This window comes from Gouania willdenowi, chromosome 2 (genome assembly GCF_900634775.1).
Source record: "Gouania willdenowi chromosome 2, fGouWil2.1, whole genome shotgun sequence".
Taxonomy (NCBI): Eukaryota; Metazoa; Chordata; class Actinopteri; order Blenniiformes; family Gobiesocidae; genus Gouania; species Gouania willdenowi.
In genome coordinates, this window is record NC_041045.1 from 3,281,546 (window position 1) to 3,308,510 (window position 26,965).

A 26,965-nucleotide genomic window follows, 5' to 3' on the forward strand; every position below is an offset into this window, starting at 1 on the left:
AGATATCAAGCAGCTGTCACAACACAGGACGATGAAATTCTGAAGGAAAGAACAAGCAGGTAAATAGACGCAGACGGAGGGTGCTAATAGTTCAATCAAAGGAGTTTGACATACTGTGTACTAACATGACATAAAAGGTTACCAATACTAGTGATCTTTACAACAGCAAGCGTGTTTTATATATTTCCAATCAACAAAAATGCTAATTCATTCTTAGATTTTCAATTTTAAGATTTTTTTGTGGGTTTCTTTTTGGTTTGCTGTTCTCCACATTTCCTTTACAATATTTTATATAATACAAAGATGTGTTTAAGGGGTACTTTTAAAATGTCGGGAGTTATTGCAACTTCTGATGTGCATCATAGTAGCCAGCGCCTGTGATTAGTCGCACTGTGAAACAAAGAGGATATTATAGTGATTCTGAGCAGGAAAATCCTGACAGGGATGGTAGATCCAAAACAACATTACTCATAAAGAAACTGAGGTGGCACGGTTATTTAGTACTCGTGGCTGCTTAACAAAGTCTCATGACGAACCTAGTGAAACCTATACGATCTTTTACTGAGCTTGTATTTAAAGTTCCCTACAGCCATCAGACTGGGAGATAATCAACCTTTTGCAAAAGCCCCCTCCGGCCCCCCCTTTTTTTTTTTTTACTTTTGGGATGTCCGTCATGTTCCTGAGTTCGTCCCATCTCTAATGGTTGGGAGAAATCTAACTGTGCATGTTAGTGGCGCTTTTTAAAGCAATACCTGCACAATATCCTCCAGATCCAGGCAAAAGGGGTTATAATATGCTGTAACATATTAAAAAAACAAGGAAGGGAACATTACAATTATCAAAGTTAGGGATGTAACGATTAATCGTAAGGCAGCTAAAAATCGATTCATAGGTATCATGGTTCAAATCAATGCTCTAAAAATTTAATCGCAGTACTTTTTTTTAAACAGCAGGGGGCGCTATATATTTATCCTTCTCTTGTCCAGCAGTGTACACAGTGGGCGGAATCTCCTACTACTCTCTTTCTGGCCGCCTTATACTCTTAAATATGTTCATAAATGATTCCTTACCCCTTTAGCACCGAAAGAATATCTGTAATATGTGAATATCTGTAAAAGTCACGTTTTTCTATTAGCTCTGTCTGCTAGCGCGTAGCATCTCTTCTTCACTGCACTTAGCTGCATGCCAACCGACCACTGGGTTACCAGCGCCCTCTGCTGGTCCAAACTAATATCTGACGTAAATGCATTGCAAAGACACATACATTTTTAGTTGCACTTTTAAAAAGAAAAAGAACTATTATGCAGTTTTGCATTGTTTACTATAGAACCAGAACTTAAATTAATAGGCTTCTTCTTCATTTGTATTATTCCTTTATTTATTTCATTCAAAATTTATTTTTAGTTAAATTGCATTGTTTTGAATAGTTTATCACTGGATTCTTTTGACAATGAAAAATGAAAGGAAAATTGTGCAGTATTTTCTTGTTTTTTTCTCCAAAAAAATAAAGGAATATTTTTCAGTCATTTGTCTACAGTACCATTTTGTAAAATAAATCGTGAGAGAATCGTATCGTGAACCCAATATCGTGAATCGAATCGTATCGGAGTTGAGTGGATCGCAACGTCCCTAATCAAAGTGAAAACATACCGGACCAGTCATGCTGCTGCACTGCTTGGTAAGTTTTCTTATATTATATTGTTTGTATCCTCCTTAAGCTATAAGAACGTTACCATAGCTAATGGGGATCCCAATAAAACAAACTGTTACATTAGCTAGCTAGCTGAACCTACCTGGTACGTTAATATATAGTTATGTCAAGGCATTGTAATATCTTTCAACACCTTATTTAATCAAAATCAAATCAAGCTTTATTGTCATTTTGCTGAACGTAGACATTAAAGCAGACAAGATGAGACAACGTTAAATATATGCACATCTCCCATACTACACATACTGACACACACACACGCACACACACATCCCTGAGACGTTTCTATAGTTTTATAGTTCATTGTAGACATCGCTCCAGTTGTGTTTTTGGCTTTGGGAACGGAGAGAACGCGACTCCCCCAGCCAAACTCTTGGGGTACCTGGTATCCGCCTTGCACAAGCCATGAGCACACCGCTACACCATTGTGACTGCTCTGAGCATGTCACACCTCGTTTACATAGTGCGTATGATTGGACAATGAAAGTTTTATGAACGGGGTTTTGCGAAAGGTCAATTGGGGTAGTGCAAATGAATCTTTTGCATCTTTATAGATAAAGATGCAAAAGCTTGTAATGATTTTTTGAAGATTAACTCCCAACACTCATGACTGAAATGTCACTCGTTTGTTTACATTCCTCGACTCAAGAGCCAAAGTTTAAAAAAACTGTTCTTTACTTCTGCCTCGGTCTGAAGGGACTGCTACAAAGCTTACACATCGATCAGTGATAAACAGCATCAAACAAAGAATAAACCACACCTACCGTGCAAAGCACCAAAACTAATCAATAACATTGTTAACAGTTGCTTTGATAGAATGTTTGTGTGCCCAGGAGTGTGCACCACTTGATGTGTGTCTTTGAACAGCTCCTTACTGGTAATATGTCTTGGTAAATATAAACAGCAGTAGCTTTGAGGTGGACACAGATGGTTCTTAAACAGTGCTTGCCATCTCAATAAGCTCCATAGGGATTTTTAGTAAACACAAGGACAACATCGGCAATACTTAGACATCACACATGAATGTGTGCGCTGTGCACAGACGTACAGGGGTTTGTTGGATCTTTCCCAATTGACTTTTACAGATGTTGAATTACCTCATTATGGCCACACGGGTCTGGTGCTGAATCTATTTAATGAAGCTGTTAACATGCACAGCAAGCAGAAAAAAGACCCATCAATATTCCCGTCTGACAATGGGAAAAATCTCTCCAGGGCCGTCAGCTTTCAAGCTACGTCAATCATCTCTGTCCAACTGTGACTAGCTGCAAGAAAGTACATTCACTACGTCATATGTCCTGAGAAAATTAATACAGTTATGTGGTTGAGTTTCTGAAGCATTTTGCTAGGCTAATAATAAAGTCTCAAGGGAGTTGATGTACGTTAAACTGCTTGAACTCAAAATTTTGCTAATAACCACAGCATGTTCAGACAGCTTTAAGAATGAGAGTGGGATCACTGGGAAGCTCATTAGCCAAATTCTCTACCTTTTATGCACTGTTTTAATATTGCAAGGCCAACAAAATTATATTTATTATAGCTTTGTGTGTCTCAGTCGGATTTTTATTAAGTCTTTGCCCGTTAATTCAACTATTGACTGAATTTCCTCCACATTAAACAAAGTGCACTGTATCTTTTTGTACTCTACTAAATGCAGCTCTATTTTTCCCCACCAGGATTATTAAACTGACCTTTAAATGTAAAATTTTCATTTTGTCTGTTCTATAATACAAACAATTAAATTAAATAATCAAGAAAAATGCAAGTGGGGATGCAGGTGAGACAGGTATGAACAGAATTTTATTTTGAAGGTCATCTGCAAACTTTACACACTCAGCTTTTATTCTGAAGGGATCATCTATTTCCTTTCTGAGCACAACCTATGACGACATCATTTTTTATTTTAAAGAGGCCTTTCAACAACCTTCAAAGAATCAGCTTTAATTTTGAAGGCGCCACCTGAAACCTTCACAGAATAATTCTTTATTCTGAAGAGATATAATTCTTTGGATTCAGTATAATCTTCTAAATACAGTATAACCTGTCGGAGTCCAAACAACCCCACTCAGTCAGAAATACCCCCCAGAGTCAGTACAACCCTCGAGAGTCAGAATTTCCCAAGAATCAGAATAACCCTTTGGAATCAGTATGATGTCACTGTTCCAATGAGTTAGATTGGGTCATTTTGGATTTTTTTTTTCTTTGCCAATGAATCAAAGAAAAACGTATGAGAATGCCAGAACGTAGCATAGATACTGTTCATCACAGGACATTTCACAGTTAAAGTCCCAATACCTAACCCCCAGACAATGGTTGAGTTTGTGTTGATTCTATGTGTGTCCTACAGCCTCAGGAGGGGAATTCACAGCTTACAGCATCCCAACAGCATGATTATGGCTATTTTTCAGGGGAAATTATAAACATCTCTTTGTATGATTAAATGTCCCTTTTGCAGTCAAAGATAAAAAAATAAAAAAAGTGATATCTACTTTAACAAGCTTCGCTCGTGACAGTCTTAAGGTGCCTTCACACCAAAAGCGACTTCAGCGACTCTGGTGAGGAGAAATATGTGAAACTGTACCCTCCAATGTCAACAGTTCATAGGATTTAACAAGCTTTAAAACAAGTATTTACATAGCTGTAGGAAACAATGAAAAATAATGATGTGCTTTCTGTATTAAAAAGAGTTCAATGACACCCATAAAAGGCCTTTTCATGTTAAAAGAAGAAGGGGGAGCTGCTTTGTGCTCCAGGGGCTGAGCAGAGAAAGGTTGAAACGTCTGCTTCCAAGTTGGTAAACTTGTTTTTTTTATTCTAAGAACGATTGATGGAAGTCAAAAGGTTGAACTGATGGTTTAGAAACTGTCACCTCCATGAAAGAGAGTCTTGAGATGCTCAAGGCTTGGAGGGAGACGGGCTGCATACATGGAGACATCATGTCTTGACAAAGCAAAGGGAAAACACCCAGACTGAATATTCTTTATTATTTCTGGCTTCTCAGCAATGTGACAGAGGAGTGCACATGTGTTTTTATTTATTTATTTTGGGTTGTGTGAGTGGCAGCTCAGCAGTATGATTAGCTGTCAGGGCAGTGCTGACTAAACAGCCTGTGGCCGCTACAATCAGCTGATCTGGGATCGTGGACGTGCCACAGAACCCTGGTCACATGACGCTTTCGGCAGGATGGTGACAGATCAAGTCAGTGGTAAGTCGTGTACAACATTGATGACATTATTCTTGCTTAGTCCATTTCACAACTTTCTTTTATTTAATATTTTACTTGCAAAAAGATGTGATCAATATTTAATATGGTCTGGGGGTTCATTTATAGCCACTGCAGCTTTTCCTCCATTATTGATCAGTGTTCGATCGTCAACAGAGAAAAAAAATGATACCTAGCGCGTCAAACAGTCAACATCACCTGATGTTATTCGGCCAATGTGAAGTTAAATCCCAATTTTGATTTTGTAAAAATGGAGATGGACAACCTTTATCACTGCTGTGACTTTCTAACCCGAGGGCCACATAATCAACATTTAGAATATTGACTAGTCCAAGCATTAACAGGGAAATGGTTTTTGTTTGTATTTGTGGGTGTTTCTGTTTGTTGTATTTTTGGATAAATGTTTTGCTATTTTTCGTTGTCATTTTGGAATATTTTCCAGTTATTTATTTTTAGCCCGCTTATGACTTTTTGTAATTTTGTCATTTTGAGTATTTTTGTTTTTCTTTAGTGTATTTTCAGTAATTTTCTATGTTTTTAGAGTAATTTTGTGTACTTTTACTGATCTTTGAGTATTTCTGTCATTTTATCCGTTTCTATAGTCAATTTGTGCACAAAATTCGACCACCAGTTCCCCGTGTCTACCTTAGAAAAAACCAATGACTGTCGTGGTTTCTATGGTGATATGTGCATACTTAAGGTCCACAGAACTCTTTCCAGCAAAGGCATAAAAAAAGAGACTCCTGTCTTAAATTGGGTGAATAAGAGAGCATGAAAGAGAACAGCTTGTTAAGAGGAGCTGCACGCTGAGAACAGGCTTGGTTTCTATTCCCACTGTGTCAATTCATCCTCGGACCCCATCCTCCTCTTCTAACCACGACGTTCCTCCCCACTGTTTGTTCAGCTCTGTGCACCTCATCCTCTCCCTCGTCTCTTACAGTAACAGGTGAGTTCCCAGGACTAATTACAGCCAGCTCTTCCAGGGTGCAGCCGGGGCTGGCTCATTTGTAGGCAGCGGGGACACGAGAAAGGCCGTCTCAAAACATTTTCTACTGGCTGATTAAAAACAGCCCATAAATCACCAGCGCACGTGCGTTTAGACACGTGCACCAGCATGTGTGCACATGTGGCCACAGAGCACCGGACAGAGCCATCCATCTTGCATCTTTAATGCACAGTAACAGAGAATGTGACAGCCAATAGGAAGCGCGCACACACACACACTCACAGCCATAGGTTTCAAAAAGGTTTACATGTATGAGGAGCTCCTCAGCTTAATTTATTCTCATTCGAAACTTCACTGATGAAGCAATAAAAATGCAAAAAGGCTCGATAATGACCTCCACCAGGAATAGGAACAATGGAAATGATTGATGCGTCAGTCAGGCAACAATAGTGCGACTTTAGGACGGAGCAGAGGACTTGTAAATGTATGTTGCTCATTGATTTTCTGGGCCAGTCACGTTCACTGTTTACATCTTCCTTCCATGACTGCACCAGGAAATGAACACAGGACGGACCCAACAGGGCTGACATGTGGGTGACAGGCTGCGGGTGAACGCATGGATAAACCTGCACCTTCCTTGTGCTGTAATTTAGAGCACACTGAGGTCATGTCTGTCGCTACAGTAATTACTATTTTAGTGCTGTTTGTTCCAAACATTATCTTCCTCAGCAAATCAATAAATGTCATTATTAAACAGTCATTTTGGAATTGTAAATAGAGGTAATAGCTTTGGATAGCATGTCTCCAACACAGTCCGACTCCAGGTCATCAACAAACAAATGGAGGAAAGAAATGTAATAAACACTTTCTCTCTCAACAGAATATTTAGTAATACTGTGCTCCATGGAGGAGGAAAGTTCCAAAACAGGATTGAAGCTTTAGCGTCAGAATACAAAGAAAATGAAGAATATTTTTATACCCTTTGGCTGCACAATGATGAGTTTTTCACATTGGTTTCGCTCCATCGTTAGTTCTCATGAGAACAAAGATACACAGGCTGCAAAACACTTTTCACTAAAATACCAATCATGTATGCTGAAACAGCATTTTTCTGTGCAATTATTCTGTGAACAGATATAATCTATTTCGGAATCATTCTAACTCAGCCATGGTCAACTGGTGGCCCGTAGGCCAAATGTGGCCCTAGGTCTTACTTTCATTGAAAAAAAAACAACTGAGCTTGTTGACATTCTCAAGCATTGCATTGTGGGATGTGGAGTCACTGAGACCGGTGCATAGAAGTCTTTTCACTTCATTCTGATATCCTGGTTAATACCGGGAAAAAAAACACTTCTTGGCATCTGTGTACAGGACTCCATATCCCACAATGCAATGCACGAAAATGTACTTAAAGGTCAATAAAGCGGCATATTCAACCTTATTCTTTTCTTTTTGGAGAAATTGTTTGATTCATTGATCTATGATTTTATCTAATAACACGTACCAAGGCTAGCAGTTTTAAGCAACTTGATCTTGTGTTTTCTGTTGACACACATTATTATCACCTTTATATTTCCTGTATTTCTGTTTACTAAGGGCATATGCACAGTGCCACAGGTCGAGCCCTTTACCTGGCACCTGTAGAGCTTCATCTGCTGAGGCACCCTTGTCTGGCAGCCCCCTCTGCACAATATCACAGTCAGTCGATTAGCAATGATAGCATCAGGGCAAACAATGGCTGCACTTTGCATTCTACACCTGACATAGGACCATTTCACAAAGACTAATTGTGTTTGAAAAGGGGAAGAAGCGTGATGTGCGATTGTACGCAAAATACACACGATTACACAGAGCTGGGTTTGGGCCATTGGCTAAGTGTTCAACAAGAAGTAGTGCAAGTGTTGCTCCTGGATTTATCTATTTAATCTTCTTATGTTTATATACCATTACTGAAATAATATTAAAGATGTCACTGCTCAAAAGTGTGTGTTTTGACAGTTAATATTGGATAATAGGAGGAATGATACATGTAGTAGATATATTTACATTTTCTGCTTGACTCTAGTATAATTTGACTTAATTCTCAATGATTTCAGCCTCCTACAGCTTACTTGACCACAGTATATGTTTACAAAGTTGTACATTTTTATATTATACTATGGCAAAGTATTAGTAGTAGCATTCGAAGATCTAGTCAGTTAAGCATGCTTACCACTGAGATAAACTCAATCTAATTGTTTCTCTACAAAACGTGTTTATGTCATTGCAAATTATAATTGATCTTGAAGGTAATTAGATTGGAGAAGGGAATTGCACAGCTGCAGTACACACACAGGATGGGCATCAGGTTAATAGCGGTAGTATGATAGGTATAGACTCCAGGAAAATCTAAACGTGTGTGTGCTTTATTCTCCCAGCATGGTTGTATGCGTGTGTGTTGTTTTGCATATGGAATTGCTGATGCAAGCAGATATGGGCACTGAATCTTCACTGAACATTTTGAGCCTAGAGCTAGAAGGGGGTGCAACCAAAACAGAAGAAATCAAAGCGTAAGCAAAATCCTGAAATAAATGTGCACACAAACGAGTGGAACCAATTTCTTCCCCTTATTACTTATTATACACTTCATCAGTTTTGTGTAGGACCCACATCAGGGTATTGCACCACAGTTGGAAGACCTATGCGCATCTGAACAGCTCATTCTGTGTGCCTATGCAGATGCACACTAATGCACACGCACGTACACACACGGCGCTGTCACAAAGATGCAGCACTCGGGTGCTGAAGTCTCATTGAGTGGCGCGTTGTCCACATCTATAAAAGGAGGGCCATTAAACAACCTTGGAGTGACAGTATCCACCAGAGCCCAGGTCATGTGTCGTGTCGGGCTTCACCTTCTTCATCACAGCGAGCTGGTCACGTCCAGGCCCACGCCAAGCTGAAGTGTGCCACTACTTCCTACTTCACATAACTAATGGTTCTGACAGGAAGAGGTGGCTCTACATTGAATACAGTGACAACTGTCCTGGTTTGGCAAAGACTAACAAATATCCCTGAATTGATCGGTAATACAAAGTTTGCATAGGTGGGACCATTTGAAGATTGGTATTTAGATTTTGCGCATTTCCAAGGGTAATGGAAACGCAGAGTGTTACTAATTAAAGTTCCTTTTTTTTTAATTTAGTTGTGTTTTGCTTCTTTTCCTGAATCATTTTTGCGTAGTATAAGAATTTGTGCTCATGTAAGTCATGTGTATATCAATAGTTACTGTATTTCATATATCGGCTGACATATTGGCTATGGACCAATATATCGGTTATTCGCAGATACACCTGACATCGGCTTTTTTAAACCCCAATGCCAGTATTGGCCCTAAAAATATAATATAATTATACATCAATAGGCAACTGTATGCCGATATATATTTAAAACATGTGGTCCAGAGTTATTAATTTTGGTTTGCATGTGAGTCATGAGTTTGATTCCCAATCTTACTACAGTTACTTAAACTATTAATATCTAGTCCATTATAATATAGCTAGGTAAAAACACATATATAGTAATAAGGGTAAGTAAGTTGCTATGTAAACAATGTTTTGGCCTAATATTCCTCACAGTTACAAATTCCGTCCTCCACCAATGCAGTAGGTTATGTTAAAAATACTACTTTTTTGGTAATCTTTAAGGATGTAGCAGTGTATGGATGGATGAAACTGGAGCTCAGCTAACCCTTGTGCCTTGGCCTTCCCTTGTCTAACTGACTTAATATCGTTCAATAATTACCTGATACGTAATTGTACAATTATCCTGAATTAATCTATAGTTGACTGGCTCATTAATGCCATGTTCATGATGATAAAAATACAAAGTGCAGACACTTGATTGAGTCTATCTCATTTCATTTTTAAAGCATTACTCTTTTTAAATGTTCTAGGATTTCTTGACAGCAGCTCAGTTCAAAGCCGAGAGCAGAGATCAGTATTCATGAAGCTAACAGATACCCATTCTTGAGGGAGGCGGACAAAAGGAAAGAGAAAAAAAGCTAAATTGTTTGCTACAGTCTGAGACAATTGATCAATAAGGCTGGGCTGCAGTCTGCTGAAAACAGTTACACAACTCCAGCCAACTGGAAAGAGGGAAATATTCTTGCAACGTCACAATGAAAAGCAATGACTTGTGTTGCATTTCGAAAACAAGGATTTGAAGAGTCTTTACATAGATGACTTTTAGTCGTTATTTAATTTCCTTTAACTTAAAGTAAGCAGTTCCCAACTTCATCAGTGTTTAATTCAAAGCATTCAAATTACTTTCAACCAACCCTGGCCCAAGGCCAGACTTGCAAGCATCTAATAAAGACAGTCGAGCCTCCGTGCAACATCATTTCCTGCAAAACATTTGGAAATCATGTGTGAAAAGAGAGCGTCGCTTCATTCAGATCGCAAAAGACCTCTGTCAGCATATCAGCCTGTGTGCACGAGGGTTTATTGTTCTACTGTAATATACAATACTTCACAACAGACAGTGAATAGAAATATATTCCTATTTTCACTGCATTCACACAAAAAAGGATTTTAATATAGCTCCAGTTTATACAATTATAAAAAAAAGGCAAAAAGAAAAAGACTGATGATAAAAACCCTGTGTACCATTTGCATCACAATTCATGTCTGTTAAGGATAGTTGGTATTGGTACTTCATTTCCTTTCACCATACAACAAATTGAGCATAGCGTTAGTTCAGGCAGGCCGCGGACGTCAAGCCAGCCACACCTCCAATCAATCAACGGCCCAGATTGACTCCCTATTGGTAAAAGCATACAGGAAGCACTACTTAAAACGCAACAGCTGCCTCATATCTCCTCAGCAAGCATCTCGCAACCCACCTCCGCCCCAACTCCTCCAGGTCAGTATGTATCGAACTAACTGGGTGTCATTTTTTTGTCATTAACATATGCTCTGATCTGTTCCAGGGAGTTTCTGCTAACCGCTCTCCTTGCTTTAGCCTTTAGCTAGGGCTCAGGAAAGATCAGGGAGGAGTACCCATGTAAGCTCGTGGAAAGGGCAAGGAGGTCCCGGAACAGACCCATACCACCAAATATACGATTGAATGCATATCCATGTAAAGGGCTCAAGGGCGCTATATAAATCCTAATTATTTATTTTGACTAAAGCGGTCCTGACTGAAAAAACTTTATTCCACTTGCAGAAAACAGTAAGACGCTACTAAAACACTACCTTGTTCAAACTGCATAATGTTATGTTTAGGAACTTGAACAGGAGAAAATCAATATAAATATGTTCCTGAAAGACTATGTGAAATGAGTTTTGATGTTTCATATTTTTTTTTATTATTCTTAGACCATTTGCAATAACATGATCGACAGTTAATGAAATCAATTTTTAAACATCGTTTTAGTCTTGCAGATAAATTCTGGAAGAGAGTTAATTGAAAGAAAAGTAAAGACTATTCTTATGTACCGTATTTGCATATTGTGGTCAGACACAAGCAGCCTTTGTTGACAGATTTTGTGTTTGGTGGGAAGACTAATTTGTCGCTGCGCTAATCCCGACTCTGAGGCACAAAGTTGTGATTGTGAGAGTAGGATTCTTTGTCTAATCCCTGGTATTGCAAGATAAGACAGTTATACAGGCAGGCTTTGGGGTCACCAGTGTTGATAGTTTCAAGCTGTGGTCAAACGAGTTGGAAATGATTTCCTATCACTATGATTCATAGCCGTCTTTGGAAACTTTAAGAAACATGGAGGAGACACACCAACATGTGCGTCAGGATACAGTGAAAGTAGACCACGCCACTGTTGTAATTGAGGTTTTAAAAAGAAGGTATAATATGCTGAAGCAGTGGGTTGAGTGTTACAATCGCACGATATTTGGGGACTCTGGGGGTGTGAACAGGGACCTGGGTTAACTGCTTAATTCTGTGGGCTTCATGTAGCATGACAGTTCCAAATGAAACTACCAGATCATGTGGGAGCACTCTATTAATTTGTGGCCCAGGCCGAACCCTTGGGGAGAGTGCTGCCACAGCACTGCGCAGCATTCCCGTTCCAGCAACGCAGCATGTTGCCCTATTGACTGAAGAGTTGCACAGCAATGTTTCCTCACATCCGGCTTTGTGACTTTTGCCTCAAGTACTGAAACAATCTATCATTTCGTTGGTTTTTATACTCCAGACATTACAGGATGGATGAAAGGCAGAGTGGAAAAAGTAATTGGTGTGCCTGAAGTGATGTACTGGGTTTATAACGCTGGAATACAGTGTTCCTACAGTGTCCCATGCTCTGAGAAATCTAATCAAAATCTGTTAAAAAGTTCTGTTGAAGCAGAACCATTGTAGCTCAAACTATTATACGTGTCGGGGGTGTGTGGAGGTAAAGGACCCAACCAAAAACAGAAAAGGAAAGGAGGCAGCACACGAGTTATTACAAAAACTTTAAACAACAAGGTACAAAAATAAAGATAAATCAAAGACACAAACTAAACGGCACTAGACTAACCTGGAGGGGGGACGGCAAACACATTCACACACAACTCAATACAAAAGCATTGAGCTTTAAGGTCACATTTGGTTAGCTAGCTGGAATTCACTTATATCTAATTAAAAGAATTGAACATACTGTATATAGATAAAATAAAAACAACTTTGCAGGTTTTCTTTATCCATCCATCCATTTTCAAACCCACTTGCTCCTGTTTTACAGGGTCGCGGGGGTCTGCCGGTGCCAATCTCCGGCTCTCATTGGGCGCTGGGCGGGGGTACACCCTGGACAGGGCGCCAGTCCATCGCAGGGCAACACAGACAAAAAAAAAAAAAATCACTCACTTAAGATAACTTTAAATTTAACTTTAGGCATACAAGTGTGTGTAAAAATGAAGTATACCCGTGCTTTTATTTCTCCCGTTACGAAGATTTCGGTGAATGCATAGATGAAGCTTCCAGGATTTATTACCTCCAACAAGGTTAAGAACCACTGGACTAGTGTGTCAAACTTTATTTTGTTTTGTCTTACCCATCTGTTGTTTTTAATCATTAACTCATTGACTGCCAAAGACGTCTATAGACGTTAATTGTGGTTTACAGCTGGGGTTGCTAGGAGACAGTGTGACAAAGCTCTTCTGTGAATATTGAGCTTGTACAATGGTGTAGTGACCAAATTGTGACACGTAGGTGGCAGCAGCGCACCTTCGAATGAGAGATCACCCGCGATGAGCAGAACTCAGAGGGAGAGGAAAGGAGTTTTCGAGACAGAAAATGACGCTACAAGAGTTGATGCTGAAGTTCCCACCAGCTCACACTCAACCAGAGCATGTGTGGAACTAAGTGGACTATTGAGTGTGTTGTGATGTGAGACAAAACGATGAAAAAACGGGGCAAGCGGTGAGACTCGGCAAGTCCGGAATGAGGAGGAAGTTGCGTGTGTCAAAAGTCTTGGAGGAATGCCAAAATACAGGAAAAAATCCATTCAACTCTGACCCAGATGGCAAAATAAAAATAATTTTGCCATCAAAAGCCCCATCTCAGTGGTTTTTGAAGTATTATAGAAGGAAACCAATGTTGAGCTGATCCTAAAGCAAAAAAAAAAAATAGATTTTTCTCCGCTTTTTGTCACAAACTGGCAATTTGTGTGAAACTTGCCTCTATTTTATTCAACTGCTGATTATGGAAGAACGAAAAAAGCTAGAAACAAAAAAAAAATTTCTGATGAACCTAGAGAGTCTAACCTTTCCGAATCCGGTTGAGATTTAAGATTGTCATAGTACAAAATATTCTGTGGGTCTTAAAAAAAAAAAAAAAAAAAAAATCAGTGAAAATAATCTAAAATGCCTGGCAATATGGGGTTGGCTGCTCTCAAAAGTGCTGGCAGTGAATGAGTTAATATATCACATGTGTCTTTCTGTCCAATTGTGGAAGCCTATTTGGACTGTAGTCTTTGAATCATGTCATTACCTTGCAGCCTTTTATTCTATGTACTGGTAATACTTTACTGATCAGGACTGATCAACAAGCACCTAGCAATAAAGGTAGCTTTGAATGCTCAGTCTGTCTTAAGCGTTCAGACATGAAGCATGTACAAGCGTATGAAAATACGGCTAACACCAACACCCTGGTTGGCAATCGAATCTGAAGAGGGGAATTCTTTGAAAAAGCTTTCTGAATACTTAGTGCTAGACCTTACATTTGACCACTGAGACACACAAATTAGATACCTAATAACTCACTTTCTGGCTGATGCACCAAGGACAGGAAAAATCTTGACTTTCCACTTTTTGTGTAACCTCTAAAAAACAACAGAGCAAAAAAAAAACAAAGCATATAGTGTATAAAAGCAGGGAATGTGAGGAACATCTTCCCGTCATAATGGCAAAACAAGATTAGAATTGGAATTTATTTTCACCAGGCAAACAGTTATTATAATCTTAATAAAGATGAGATAGGTTCTTTCATTATGCAGACTTACTTTATCTTTTTCCACAGCGGGATTTCATTCTTTGGGAACACTTTAGATGGTGGGCGAGAAGAATAAAAAAATACTCTCCCACGGTGCCCACATTGGGAAAAGGCCAACAAGGAATGATGGGGTAATGCACAGATATAGAGAGTAATTAAAATCACGCCTACAGTTTGCCCAGTGCGTCTTGTAAGTGCTTGCAAGACAGTCATTATAACTTTGGGAGATAATAACACGCTTGGTGGAACAACAAATGAAACAGCTTGACTTAAAAACTCCTGACTACGTGATATTCAGAGGAGTGTCAACATTAAATCCATAGGTGTTATTAACTGTAATGCACAATAGAAAAACAAACATCTCTAATTTCTAACTAAATACTATTAAACGTCAATGTTACTATAAAGCTCTCCACAAAGGGAGAGGCCAATCTCCCCCTTCACAGATTATGTGAGACTAATGTGAGAGGAGCACAAACTGGTGGGAGCCCATTAAAAGTAAAAGGAACTGAAAGTGAAAGAAGAAAGAAACAAACTGACAATGTATCAGAAGATGTCGTTTGAGAATAGTGTGAGAAAACTGCCTAACATTACTGGAAATTGTTAAGCAGCGCCTCACGTCAAGTGTGCTTCATCCTCTCCTCTGGCAAGAAACGTTTGAATTGAAAGTGGAGACAGAGGAAAACACTAGTCAAGACTGACCTGAAATAGGCTCCATCATCAGAATTGCTGAGCAGAACGTAGGGCATGGGGAGGACTGATAGGCTCCCGCTGCTCTCGCAGCAAGTCAATAACAAGACCGCACCCTATTCACAAGTGAGTCCATTAATCACGATTTGGATTAATTACCTGCCCTGAATGGCAAGCCAAGGGCCCAATGTTTGGATGGATGAACGGATGAATGAGTGCAGGCAGATTTGATGGACAGAATAACAACATAATAAAGGAAAGGATAGTTTAATGCTGTAAACCCAAAGGAAAGCCAGCAGAGAGGAGAGAACTAGGCAAATGAGACCTATTTACTAGAAACAACTCTCACAGCATTCGGCTGATCACAACCTCACAGCCTTGAGTTAAATCGTTTTTCATCTCTTCTTTATTTGAATGCTTGGTTAATGTATTGATTTCTGTTGCCCTAATAACTAGCTTTAAAAGACGCTGTCCTCGGGGTGTAGGATTCTGATCACAGCAGCGAGAAACATATTGTTCCCCTTTTTACCTGATTAGCACCCCACATCACCTTCCCTCCGCTCCATCTCTGTCTGCCTATTAAAGACGGCCAAAAGAAACAAGAATTGAAAACATTATGTGAAAGTGTCTGAGAAAAAATAAACTCCCTGATGTTCGGGGAAGCGTGAAGAACAATTGTTGCCGATAATGTCAAAACAGTTGCAAGATGTTTCTTAAGGACATCAGAAAGGATATTTTTGATCAAATCCAATGTTTAAGATTCTAAGACACTTAGTGCCAGTTAATAAGTGGTAACAGTGTGGTTTTTAAAAACACAATGAGAACATTGGCCTTCACTGTGAGATGAAGAATGACAGCTCTAAGATGTCTTTTACAAATCCCAAGTAGGTTTCTCAGTAAATAGCCACTGCAGATAGGCGAGTCCAAATATGTCATATTCATCTAGGGCTGCAGAATTTATACATTTAAATGCATATGTGTTTAATTTTTTTTCCAACATTTTTTTAAAATTCCGTTTTATAAAAATAGTCATTTTTTTCAGAAAATATTTGTTTCTAACTCTGCTTGAGGTCCAGTGTGAAATATCCACAGTCAGTCATGATTTGGGGTGCAATGTTCTGTTTTGTTCCTCACCCGTCTTCCTCCAAACCCTTGGACCTTGATTCCTGAATGAAAGACACACTTTACTTTCATCAGAAAAGAGGACAATGGACCACTGGCCAACAGTCCAGTCCTTCTTCTCCTCTTTTTTTTCTGCAAAAACTGAAAAATAAATGGTGATTTCTTCACAGTATTCTAATTTTTGGAAATCCTGTTTTCGTGAGGTTTATGAGCTGGAAGCCCAAATTATGTAAAAATAAACAAATAAATACTTGAAATCGTTTCAAATGTGGGCCCTGAATCTATAATCTGTTGGAATTATGGAAATTAAACAACTTTTCCATGATATTCTAATTTTTTGGAAAGGGTCTGTATCAGTGACGTGCCGTGGCCACTAGTGTTGGGTAGGCACGGTTTTGCAAATCAATCATTTTTTTTTTTTTTCCTGTCTTTTTTCCCCTTGTCTGCGCATGCTGTCAAAGGTCAACACTACAAGAAGTGCAATCATTATGAGACAGCAATGACAATTTTCAATATAGCCGCCTCTCCCAACAAGATGCATCTCATGTCACAGCAGCGCATCCGTTGTTTGTGTTGGAAACACGGAAAAAATGACGACTCAGACGGCGGGGCAGTCTGCGGTGCTGAAACCACGTCTGCCCCCCAAATTCACGTAACACTCAAAAGAGAGAAAGAGATTAAACTTTAGACTTACTTTATTTGAAGATGAAGTCCATGCGCCTGTCTTTCTGGACAAAGATGTCGATCACAGCAGTGGAAAAGTCCGCTGTCTTGGCCTTCAGCTTTATGAGTCTCTCTTTCTCAATGGATATGAGAGCCAGTGATGAAAGTCTTCCTTGCTCTGTTCTGTTGCGGCTGTAAGTTTTGATGCGTTTTAAAGCAGAAAATGACCTCTCCACCGATGCTGTGGTGGCTGGAATGGTCAACACCAACTTCAGCAGACTAGACCCTGTCGGTGATGCCACGGCCGCCAAACAGCAAACACGGAAAGCAGAATAGCCGGTTCCGTGAGGCGCATCCACAAAGCCATTCCTTCCGTCTGTACCATTCACTTTGGAAAGTCCGCACACTTTTCTGACCTTTCTTTTGCTGAAGGTCTGGTTGCTCAGGTGTTGGTCTCCCATCTTTTAAAAGCTGTCGCTTTTCTTCAAAAGAAAGTTGTGAAAATGTATTTATCCTCTCCATCGCTGTCATCCAACCTGTAGTGTAATCCCGCCCACTAGATGCGGCCACGTGATATCTGTTTTGTATTCACTATGCACTGTGCGTACGTATTGGATTAACATAGCACGGTTACGTCCAAAGGCAAGGTAGCGATTTGCCTTTTTGCGTAAATGGTTTTTCATAGTGGGTCCGTGGGGAACTGACTGCGCATGCGCAAACATCCGTTCACGTGATATGGGGCTAAACTTTAGCCGCTAAAGGCAGAGCAGCAGTGTGCCTTCGGGAGAGGTGTGTCCTCCTCCTAGCGTCTCTGCTGTTCCAGGAAATAGGCGCATAGCGATGTTTCGTCACTCATTTGGACTATGAAAAGCACAAAAATGCTGACACTTTCAAACTTATAGGTACTGTAGGCTATCGGAAATTGAAAAAAAAAAAAAAAAATTATGATTAAAAAAAAATAATAAATATTTTGAATTTTTTTTTGTTTTGTTTTTTTTTTTTAAATGAATATGTAATTCATTTAAATTCACCCTGGGTAGGCACTGCCTACCTTGCCTACCCTGACTGCACGTGCCTGGTCTGTATATATCACTCAAATGATGGAAACGAAAGCAAAAACCTCAGCATCTGAGGTTAGGTTATAGCAGTAGAGAAAACCTCAATATTGATGAGGTGTTCGCTATTGCCAACGCCGCAGCAATTAGCATTCAACACTGAGATTCAGAGACTCACTGGGTTAATCCTAGGAATGTGCGATATTTTATCGTTTATGATTTATCGTCAAAAACATTCTCACTGGTAAGAATTTGTCATCCCACGATATAAACGATAAATTCCCATGTTGGAAATTAGCGACGGCCACAGGCCATTTGTCACTCAATTTAACTGAGAATGCCCCAAAAAAAACTGTTCTATGGGCCAAAACTGCCCCTGTTTGTTGTCAACTTAGTACTCTCTGGAGCGGAACATTGTTTACGGAAGCTCTGACGCGCACTGCCACCGCCCCCTAACACACCACCCCCTCACACACCGCCGTCTGTGTGTCACAGCTACCTGAAGCTGCAGAGCTGCGATACATCACTGACCACTACTTGGTTAAAACCAGATAACCATCCAACAAAGTGAACCAACTCAAGTTCCTCCATCAGATCCACCCAAAGTTCCACAAACACGGGGACAGAGATGAACCTGTAGCAACGATTATGAACTGGAAACTCAACTAAAGCTAACTATGCTAAGTACACACAGACTGGGCTAAGAGCTAACGCTAATCACTCCATATAAGGAATAAACCAAATAAAAAGAACACGTCTTACTGTCATAAAACCACAGAGAGCCATTGATTTGTTTATGGTCAGATTTAACACTTATGAAAGGATAAAAACTAAACATGTCACACATTGTGTGAAATAAATTTTAGCATAAATAATGTCACTATTCATCCGTCCCAATTTGTGAAACGCAATATTATTTAAATATATTTCACGTGTTCACGAACAAAGCTGGTCCCATTAGACTAATGTAACTATTGAGATTATTACACATTATTATTTTTTTTTATATTAACTGAATGAATAAATCATCAGATTGATCTGGTTTAATTATAGGAAATCAGAGAGTTATTTATTAACTATTAACTTTATGTAACTCATTATCAGATAAATGAAAAGATTCAGCAACAGTAAAAACACTAATGGAGTTATTTTTGCTTTTCAGGAGCTTTTTTTTCTTTAGAAAATAATTGTATTTCAAATGAGGAAATAAATGAATTACATACAATAACACTAATAGAGTGACCCACATGCACTAATATATTCCATAAAATATCAGCTCATGAGCTCTTTGAGTCAGCAGCTAAAGTTTTTTTATTTATAGTGATGTTTATCGTCATCTCGATAAATACCAGAGTTAATGCCAACAAGAACCCAGTGAAAAACACTGTTCTATAGCTGTCAATAGATGAGTACTCTTCATTACATTTCTATCTGCCTCTCACCTTCAGCACTTTCAGCTGTCCGTTAATCTGTCAGCCAGGCAACCTTCTCTGCATCCATCTTACTGCCTTGTGAGTTCACATTCCATCTGTCCTCTAGTTGGCACCTGCCATACTTTCCTTTCTCAGTACTGAAAAACTCCCATTACTGACAACTTATGAAGAGGTTTGGCAGCTCTTTCAAGTGCCAGTATTCACTCGCTTTTTGTTTTTTGCCCAATTTTTTTAAGTTTCTCTTGATCTTGGCAACATTTTATTTCTCTCCAAATAAAAGGTGCCTAAAATGTTCAAGCAAAGTTGTTGATTGGGACAAAAGTAGAAGCAAAAACCAATCACTTGGCTTGTCCAAAAAAGCAAATAAATGACTACAAAGAGTAGTTTGAATATTCTTAGGAATGTAACAATTCACTCAACTCCTGATACGATTCACGATACGATTCTCACGATTTATTTACCAAAATGGGACTGTAGACAAATGATGACTGAAAAATATTCCTTTATTTTTTTGGGGAAAAAAATAGAAAATACTGTACTATTTTCCTTTCATTTTCATTGTCAAAAGAATTCCTTGATAAACTATTCAAAACAATGCAATTTAACTAAAAATAAATCTTGAATGAAATAAAGGAATAATACAAATGAAGAAGCAGCCTATTAATTTAAATTCTGCTTCTATAGTAAACAATGCAAAACTGCACAATAGTTCATTTTCTTTTTAAAAGTGCAACTAAAAATGTATTTTGTGCCTTAACAATTGGACTTAAAAAAAAAAGTAATTGAACTGTATTTCCATCATATATTTGGTTGGACCAGCAGAGGGCGCTGGTAACCCAGTGGTCGGTTGGGATGCAGCTATTCTGTGCAGTGAAGAAGAGATGCTATGCTAGCAGACAGAGTTAATAGAGAAACGTGACTTTTACAGATATTCACGTAATATTACAGATATTCTTTTGGTGCTAAAGGGGTAAGGAATCATTTATGAACATGTTTAAGAATATAAGGTGGCCAGAAAGAGAGTAGTAGCAGATTCCGCCTGCCGCCTCAGCATTTGGACAAGAGAAGGATGAATATATAGCGCCCTCTGCTGTTTAAAAAAAAGTACTGCGATTCAATTTTCAGAAAATCAATATGAATCATGATACCTATGAATCAATTTTTAACTGCCTTACAATTAATCGTTACATCCCTACAAAATATATTGTAGTATTTGGTTATTTTTATTGTTTGGTGATATGTAACGTGTAACAAAATCAAATTACAAGTGATGTCGGAGCTGTGCTGCCAATAGTCTCTCTGTTCAATCATCCCATTCCATTGTTGTAAACCAAAAGTAAGTCAAGTGACTTCCCATGAGAAGATGGGCTTTGGAGATTTGGGCCATAAACACAAAGCAACCAACAGCAAAGGACAAGGAGGAGAGATGAAGCCAACGCACTGTAGTCAGCCATCAGTCAACCAGTAAATCCAGTCATTCTGTTGTCACCCTGGCAAGCTGGCTCTGCCTATTAGCCTTCTAGTTAGAATGGCATTCAGACTGGCAGGACAAGTGTGAGCTGGAGCCAAAAGGTCTCCATCTTGGCAAACACCAATCTGATGTAAAACACTCAACAGCCCAGCGGGAACGCGTGGCAACATACAGCAGCTGCCTTCGGCAATCACGTCACTCCGCCCTAATTTGATTTCATCTTGACAGGATTCAATTACACTTTATTAATTTTGGCACAATGCAACTCCATAGAGTTTGAAACACTCTTTGACAATGCAATTTAGCAAGACGCAATCAGATTCCCTTGAATTGAATGACTGTTTAAATAAAATATCCTCTAGAATCTATTGTACTGTATTTTTATTCTTTTAAAAAAGCATTTCCACTGCAGAATGTTCTGCTCAACTATCCATTCCTGGATTCCAAACCATCCTTTACGAGCCCACGAACTGCCCCATACATATGTACCGTCTGGGCTTCTGCTTGGCAAAGAGTCTCAAAATTCGTCACAACCATGAGGATAATGAGCAATTTGAGTAAAAACATGCAGCAGCATTATTTAACGTGTGCCTTTTCATCATGCGTGACAAATAAATCCAGAATTCTCAAAACATGCCAAACTGCGATTGTTGTGAGGAAGTCACGGTGTTTCTGCTACACTGAAGCCTCTGAGATACATCATCTCTCTCACTTGTTTTATCATGTTTACAGTTGATTATGGCTATAGTAGTAGCATTAATAATGCTTGGGTTGAAGGGTAATTCAAAGTTGAGACAGTGGCTGTTTTGGGTACCGATGCGGCTACCGTTTGCCTCACTAATCATTTCCAGTTTCCTTGTGGTGATTGTGCATCTCTTTGTCGTCATGATGAGTCTCTTTATGACCTTCTTGTCTAAAACTGGAACAGCGCAGTAAAACCAAGCCTTGGGCTCAAGGATATTAAGAAACTATTTCTGCAACATCGCCTCTTAATTTTATTGACTGATCTGCAGTTGATGGGCTTTTATTTATTGCATGAACATGAGCTCATTGGAACAATCTAAACTGGGCTTACTTCTACCTCAAATTTACAGAAAATTGTGTCTTCCTTCTCTCGTGTATTCAGCTTTTAATCCAATACGTGGGTCTGACTATAGGCTGATCAAGTCCTAAAGGGCACACCTAAAAAATAAAACGCTTGCAGGCAAATACATAGCATATCCATAACACTGAGATTGCCCTTTGTACAACTCAGGGACCTGCTGACTCCAGTCGTTCCTCAAATTGATTTCTCGTACGCTTCTGCCTCGAGGGGGCAATTCCATTTTCATATATACACTGGCCTTCTTTATGTGTGCCCTCCTACCCAGTCTATTAATCACATAATGCAATCAATTTCATCTTACAGGGAAAATACACAGGGCATTTCTTTAGTGAACACCTGTGCATATCACTAATAGGAACTTGTAATAGCTGTTGCATGTTGTTGATGAGGCGAATTGGCGTTTTTTGGTCAACTGAGGCAGGAAATTTAGGTGGCATGTTGTGTACTCGTGTGAGCATGTGTATAAAACAAGGCTAAGCTAAAACATGCTAAAGCCTGGGCTCTGAGTGTGCTGGGTGACACTTAAGCACAGGGGCATAAATCTTTTTTAAACCCTGAGCCAGTAACATGTCCCCCCAGAGATACAGCAAAATATCTTAATTACGCCACTTAACACCACATTGGTGAGTCGGAGCAAGCATATAATTCATTGTACAAAGCCTTGGCAAAAGCCAAATACATAAAGTATCAAGGGCACACACTTAATATGAGGAAGACGGTGAGCTGGGACTTCAAAGGCAAATGTTTTCCTTCTCAGGCCAGGAGGGGGAGAATAAAGGCAATGTGGAGAGTTTGAGCAGAAAGCACAAAGTACTCCTGTCAAGATCTCAGGGTGTCGTCATATGAAGCCTCCTTTTTTTGCTCTGGTTAGTTGTGGGAGCCCACACTGATAACAGAAAAGTGAGAATCATCTCAGGCAGCACTACAAACCCCTCAACCCACCAGCCCATTGTACTCATCACATAAAAACAGGGGGTAAGATTTGTCCAATGGGTCAATATGTGTGTGGACTCAGCAATCACAAAGAGCATAATAAAAACAAGAATGGGTTGGTGCATGATGTAATACCCCTGCAACAAAGAGAAAATAGCAATAGAGTGAAAATTCTCCTCACGGCTCATGAATAATAGTAGCCTATCTTTAATTTTAACCTTGCTTTTATTAAATGTAATAAAACATGAAAATATGATTCACTTAAGGCCTGCTTCTCTGAATGAGCTGATATGATGGAGAGCAAGTTGCAGGAAACTTATTCCAACAGTCTATTGATTAGGCTGGTGGAAATACGACCTGCCAATAGATTATGTTCCAGGAGGCAATAACGGCTCTGATTCTGTGGCTCGAGGCATCTTAATTTGTTTACAACTGCCAATGCAACGCAAAACCAAAACAAAGTGCACTGATCATTCAACTGCACTGCTATCTTTTCATATCTAGCATTTACCATTTTCACATTTTGCAATTTCACAGTTTTTCCGTTATGTTTTGAAAATATCACTGCAAATTCAGTAACCTTCCTTGCTCAAAAAAACACTTTGAGGATCCTGTGGAAAAGCAGCTGAACTTTCAAAAGGACTCGTTCGAATTCTCTTAATTAAAAAAAAAAGAAAAGACAAAAAGCATGAAACCATCTTCATTAATGGTCAGCGTACATTTTGTTTTGAATTTTCCGTTCAGAAAAGGAAATTGAAAAACAAAATACGAGCAGTTAATTGATTTCCGTTTTTCAAATTCAAGGCATATTTTTGTTTCTAAAACCAAAAAACAGAAATACCAAAAATGGTGACACCGGAAGTCGTTCTTTTCAAAATGAGGACGCTGCCGTTTTTTCTGGTGCCAAAATATATGAATTATCTCCATATTTTGCCTGCTGTTTAAAATGTCTTTGGAACCGTACTCCAAAATCATTTTTGAAACGGCAAAACAAAATTTGTCATCTGCAGAAATCGCTACAAATATATTACATATATTATATCCAACTCAATGATATATATCAGTGAGTGAGATTAAACCATTTTCTGTGAAATGGTTTCACGTCTTGCTGAAAAACTCCCACTACCACTTTGGTGCGATATTTTTACAGCAATTTCAGCAGATAACGAGCCTTGTTTTGCCATAATTCAAATATTTTGGTGCCAGAAAAACAGCAGCGTCCTCATACTGTATATGTGCTCTTATCTTGAAAAGATGCTTTTTTTTATTTTTTTTTTTACCTTTTTTGTCATCTGGTATTTCAGTTCTTTGGTTTTAGGAACAAAAATTTTAAATCAACCGATTTTTAAATGTTTGTTTATCAATTTTTGATCCTGATGAAGAAATATTCCTTGAATTTCAAATTTAGCTTTTGCATTTGAAAACGGAAATTAAATAACCACTCGTGTTTTTTTTTTTTTAAACATACACAAACCCATTAACCAATGCAAGATGCCTTTGACGACCACAGGCATAGTGGGTTCGGGCTTGGCACCCCTTTGCAGCGCTCTACCCCCACCTGCCGTTATGCGCCATGAAGCCAGTGTGACCACACTGCAAATGACCACAAAGAACTGGTTTTAGATATGACCTTGTTGTCCTCCAAGTCCCCTTTTTAAAATGAATAAATAATAATAAACATGTTTTCGGATAACGACACAACATTTGACGGCTTTGTTCTCACGCGCTTTTCCCTGACCTGAAAAAATAAATACACAAATAAAATAAAATCTCGCGACGGTGCGTAATTTGCACTTGGATTGGGCTGGAAGTTCATCCGCAGCGACGCAAATCAATGAGCGCACACACACACACACACGCACACATGCGCGCACACACACACACACACACAGAGTGACAGCAGCCACCGCAGGGACACCATTGGATCGGACGCACTCGTGTTCCCAAATGACGCACAAGTGTCGCTCATTTCCAAACTTGAGGGCGCAGCGCGTCACGTTACTGTTCATCCACTGACTTACAGACGCACTCTGCGAGGTCAATGCAAAGAAAAGACAGAGTGTGTGTGTGTGTGTGTGTGTGAGATAGATAGATAGAAATAGTTTAAGTAGCTGCGTAAAGGCTGTACCCAACACTGCAAACTCAAAATAAAAGCAGGTCTGTGTGCGCACAGTTTAACCATCGTCACCTCCTCTTCAATACTGTGAATAAAGACGTGCTTCAACTACCAAACACCGTCTGTAAAACAATCCAGCCCTCTCTCTCTCTCTCTCTGCTGCTGATTCAACTTGTCCACAAAGTCAGCGAGCCCGAGCGCGCACACACACACACACACACGCACACGCCTCCTTACCGTGGCTGCCGCAGACGAGCACCGCGAGGACATGGACGAGTGTGAGCATCGTTGTCGGCCACTGCTTTCCGCTGCAAACGTCGATGAAGGGCTGAAGCTCAGCTCCGATCATCCACCGTCTTCGGGCTCCGCTGGCGACTGATCTGCCTCCGCGTTTTTATTCAGCTTCTTTCAATACGCGCGCTCCCGCTGGCTGCACGTTCACGACGATTGCTCTGCGCCTCCTCCTCCTCCTCCTCCTCCTCCAGCAGTAGCATCATCATCATCATCACTGTTGGGAGCAAGAAGTGGAAAACAGACCCCCCAAAAAATCAAAAATAAATCAGAAAACATATTTTTGGGAAAGTGAAGCAATAATCCTCAACAGCCAATGTTATATCTAGGAATAAATCAAGGGACCCCCACTATCAGTGAACCAGCTCCGTTCATTAGTCCAGAAACACATGCACAGTATGAAAAACAGCTTGTTCTAAATAATGCAGGAACCCAACAGACCCAGCTCATTCCAAACTTCCACCAAACTTCACAAACACATTAAAGGTCAGAATTACACCTTTTCTTAATAGTAGATATTTATAAGTCATCCATCAATGCCCTTTCTCACTGTACTACCATGATTAGTCATGTATAATATGTATGTTCGTATTTGCACATCTATATTAATTTTTTTACATTTTCAATTAACATTCTGTTCAATTCTTTTGATAATATCTTTTGTGTAATTTATATATTATTTTTCCTCATATTTCAAAGTTTAAATTGTGCATTTTTTTCCTCATGATTTTACAAGTGTTTATTTATTAGCCCGTATTCTCAATTGTTTGTGTTTTTTGAAAAATTAAATGAAAAAAATAAAATAAAATGAAAATGATACTTAAAAAATCCCTTATTAGAAATGAATGTGTCAAGAATGTGTGCGATGTACTTTACCTTTGATTTTTGTTTTTTTTAAATTTTATTTCGTTTTTTGTGCAATATTTTGCTCAAATCCTACAAAATAAGACAATATTTTTGCTTTACATTCATTGTCATGTATGCATGTAAACCTATATTGTCTGTATTGCACCATGGGTGGTGGTAAAGTACAGAATATTCTAACAAACAGCAATGTTGGAGTTTCTTGTGTTTTTTAAAATTGTTAATAAAAGTCACACAAATAGTCATAATTAAAGGCAGATAGTTATGAATGTTGGCAATAAGAAGGAACAGGGTCAGTCGGTATATTAATAAACACCACATGGTTCTAGAAACGCTAAACACACTTTTTTTCTCTCTTTTTGGCTCAATCTTAAGAATCTCTTAAAAAAAAAGGTTTAAGCTTATTTATCAACGGGATAAATGATAAAGATATTTATTATGTATTTAAAAAAAATCATTAGAAGACCCCTAAAAATGACCTCAATAAATTTCATTTAAAACAAAAAAGTACTTTTAAATTGCAAAAATGCCCATTATTTAAACATAAGCATATTCTACAATTGAATAGAATAAATAGAAAAATACAAAATTAACCTCAATAAATCAAACAAAAACAAATTGTACTTTTAAAGTGCAAAATAACAATTCAAGTTAACTTCTCTTATATTTTTAAACTATCAGTTAATGGTAAAAAATGAGGGAAGAGGGAAAAAAGAGACATTTGATTTATTTTTTACTGATATTGGATTTATCAATATCAATAACATTTTCCAGCCAATGAAAGAAGCTTTGTTTGAATTGCTTGTGCTTTCTATTGCGGCACATTGAGCACTTAAGACATACTTTAAATAATTTAATTCAAAGGGTCATCTATTT

General features: G+C 38.9%; 1 protein-coding gene across 8 annotated transcripts in view; it reads right to left on the reverse strand.

Annotated features, from left to right (window-relative positions):
• Window positions 1-25,373, reverse strand: part of LOC114478280 (neural cell adhesion molecule 2-like) — a 277,638-nt gene extending 252,265 nt beyond the window's left edge. For all 8 annotated transcript variants that reach the window (XM_028471279.1, XM_028471297.1, XM_028471263.1 and 5 more), the window contains exon 1: window positions 25,172-25,373. In XM_028471279.1, coding sequence (XP_028327080.1) covers window positions 25,172-25,283 — 112 coding nt within the window. In that variant the 5' untranslated portion in view covers window positions 25,284-25,373. The remainder of the gene's footprint in view (window positions 1-25,171) is intronic.
• Window positions 25,374-26,965: the final 1,592 nt, after the last annotated feature.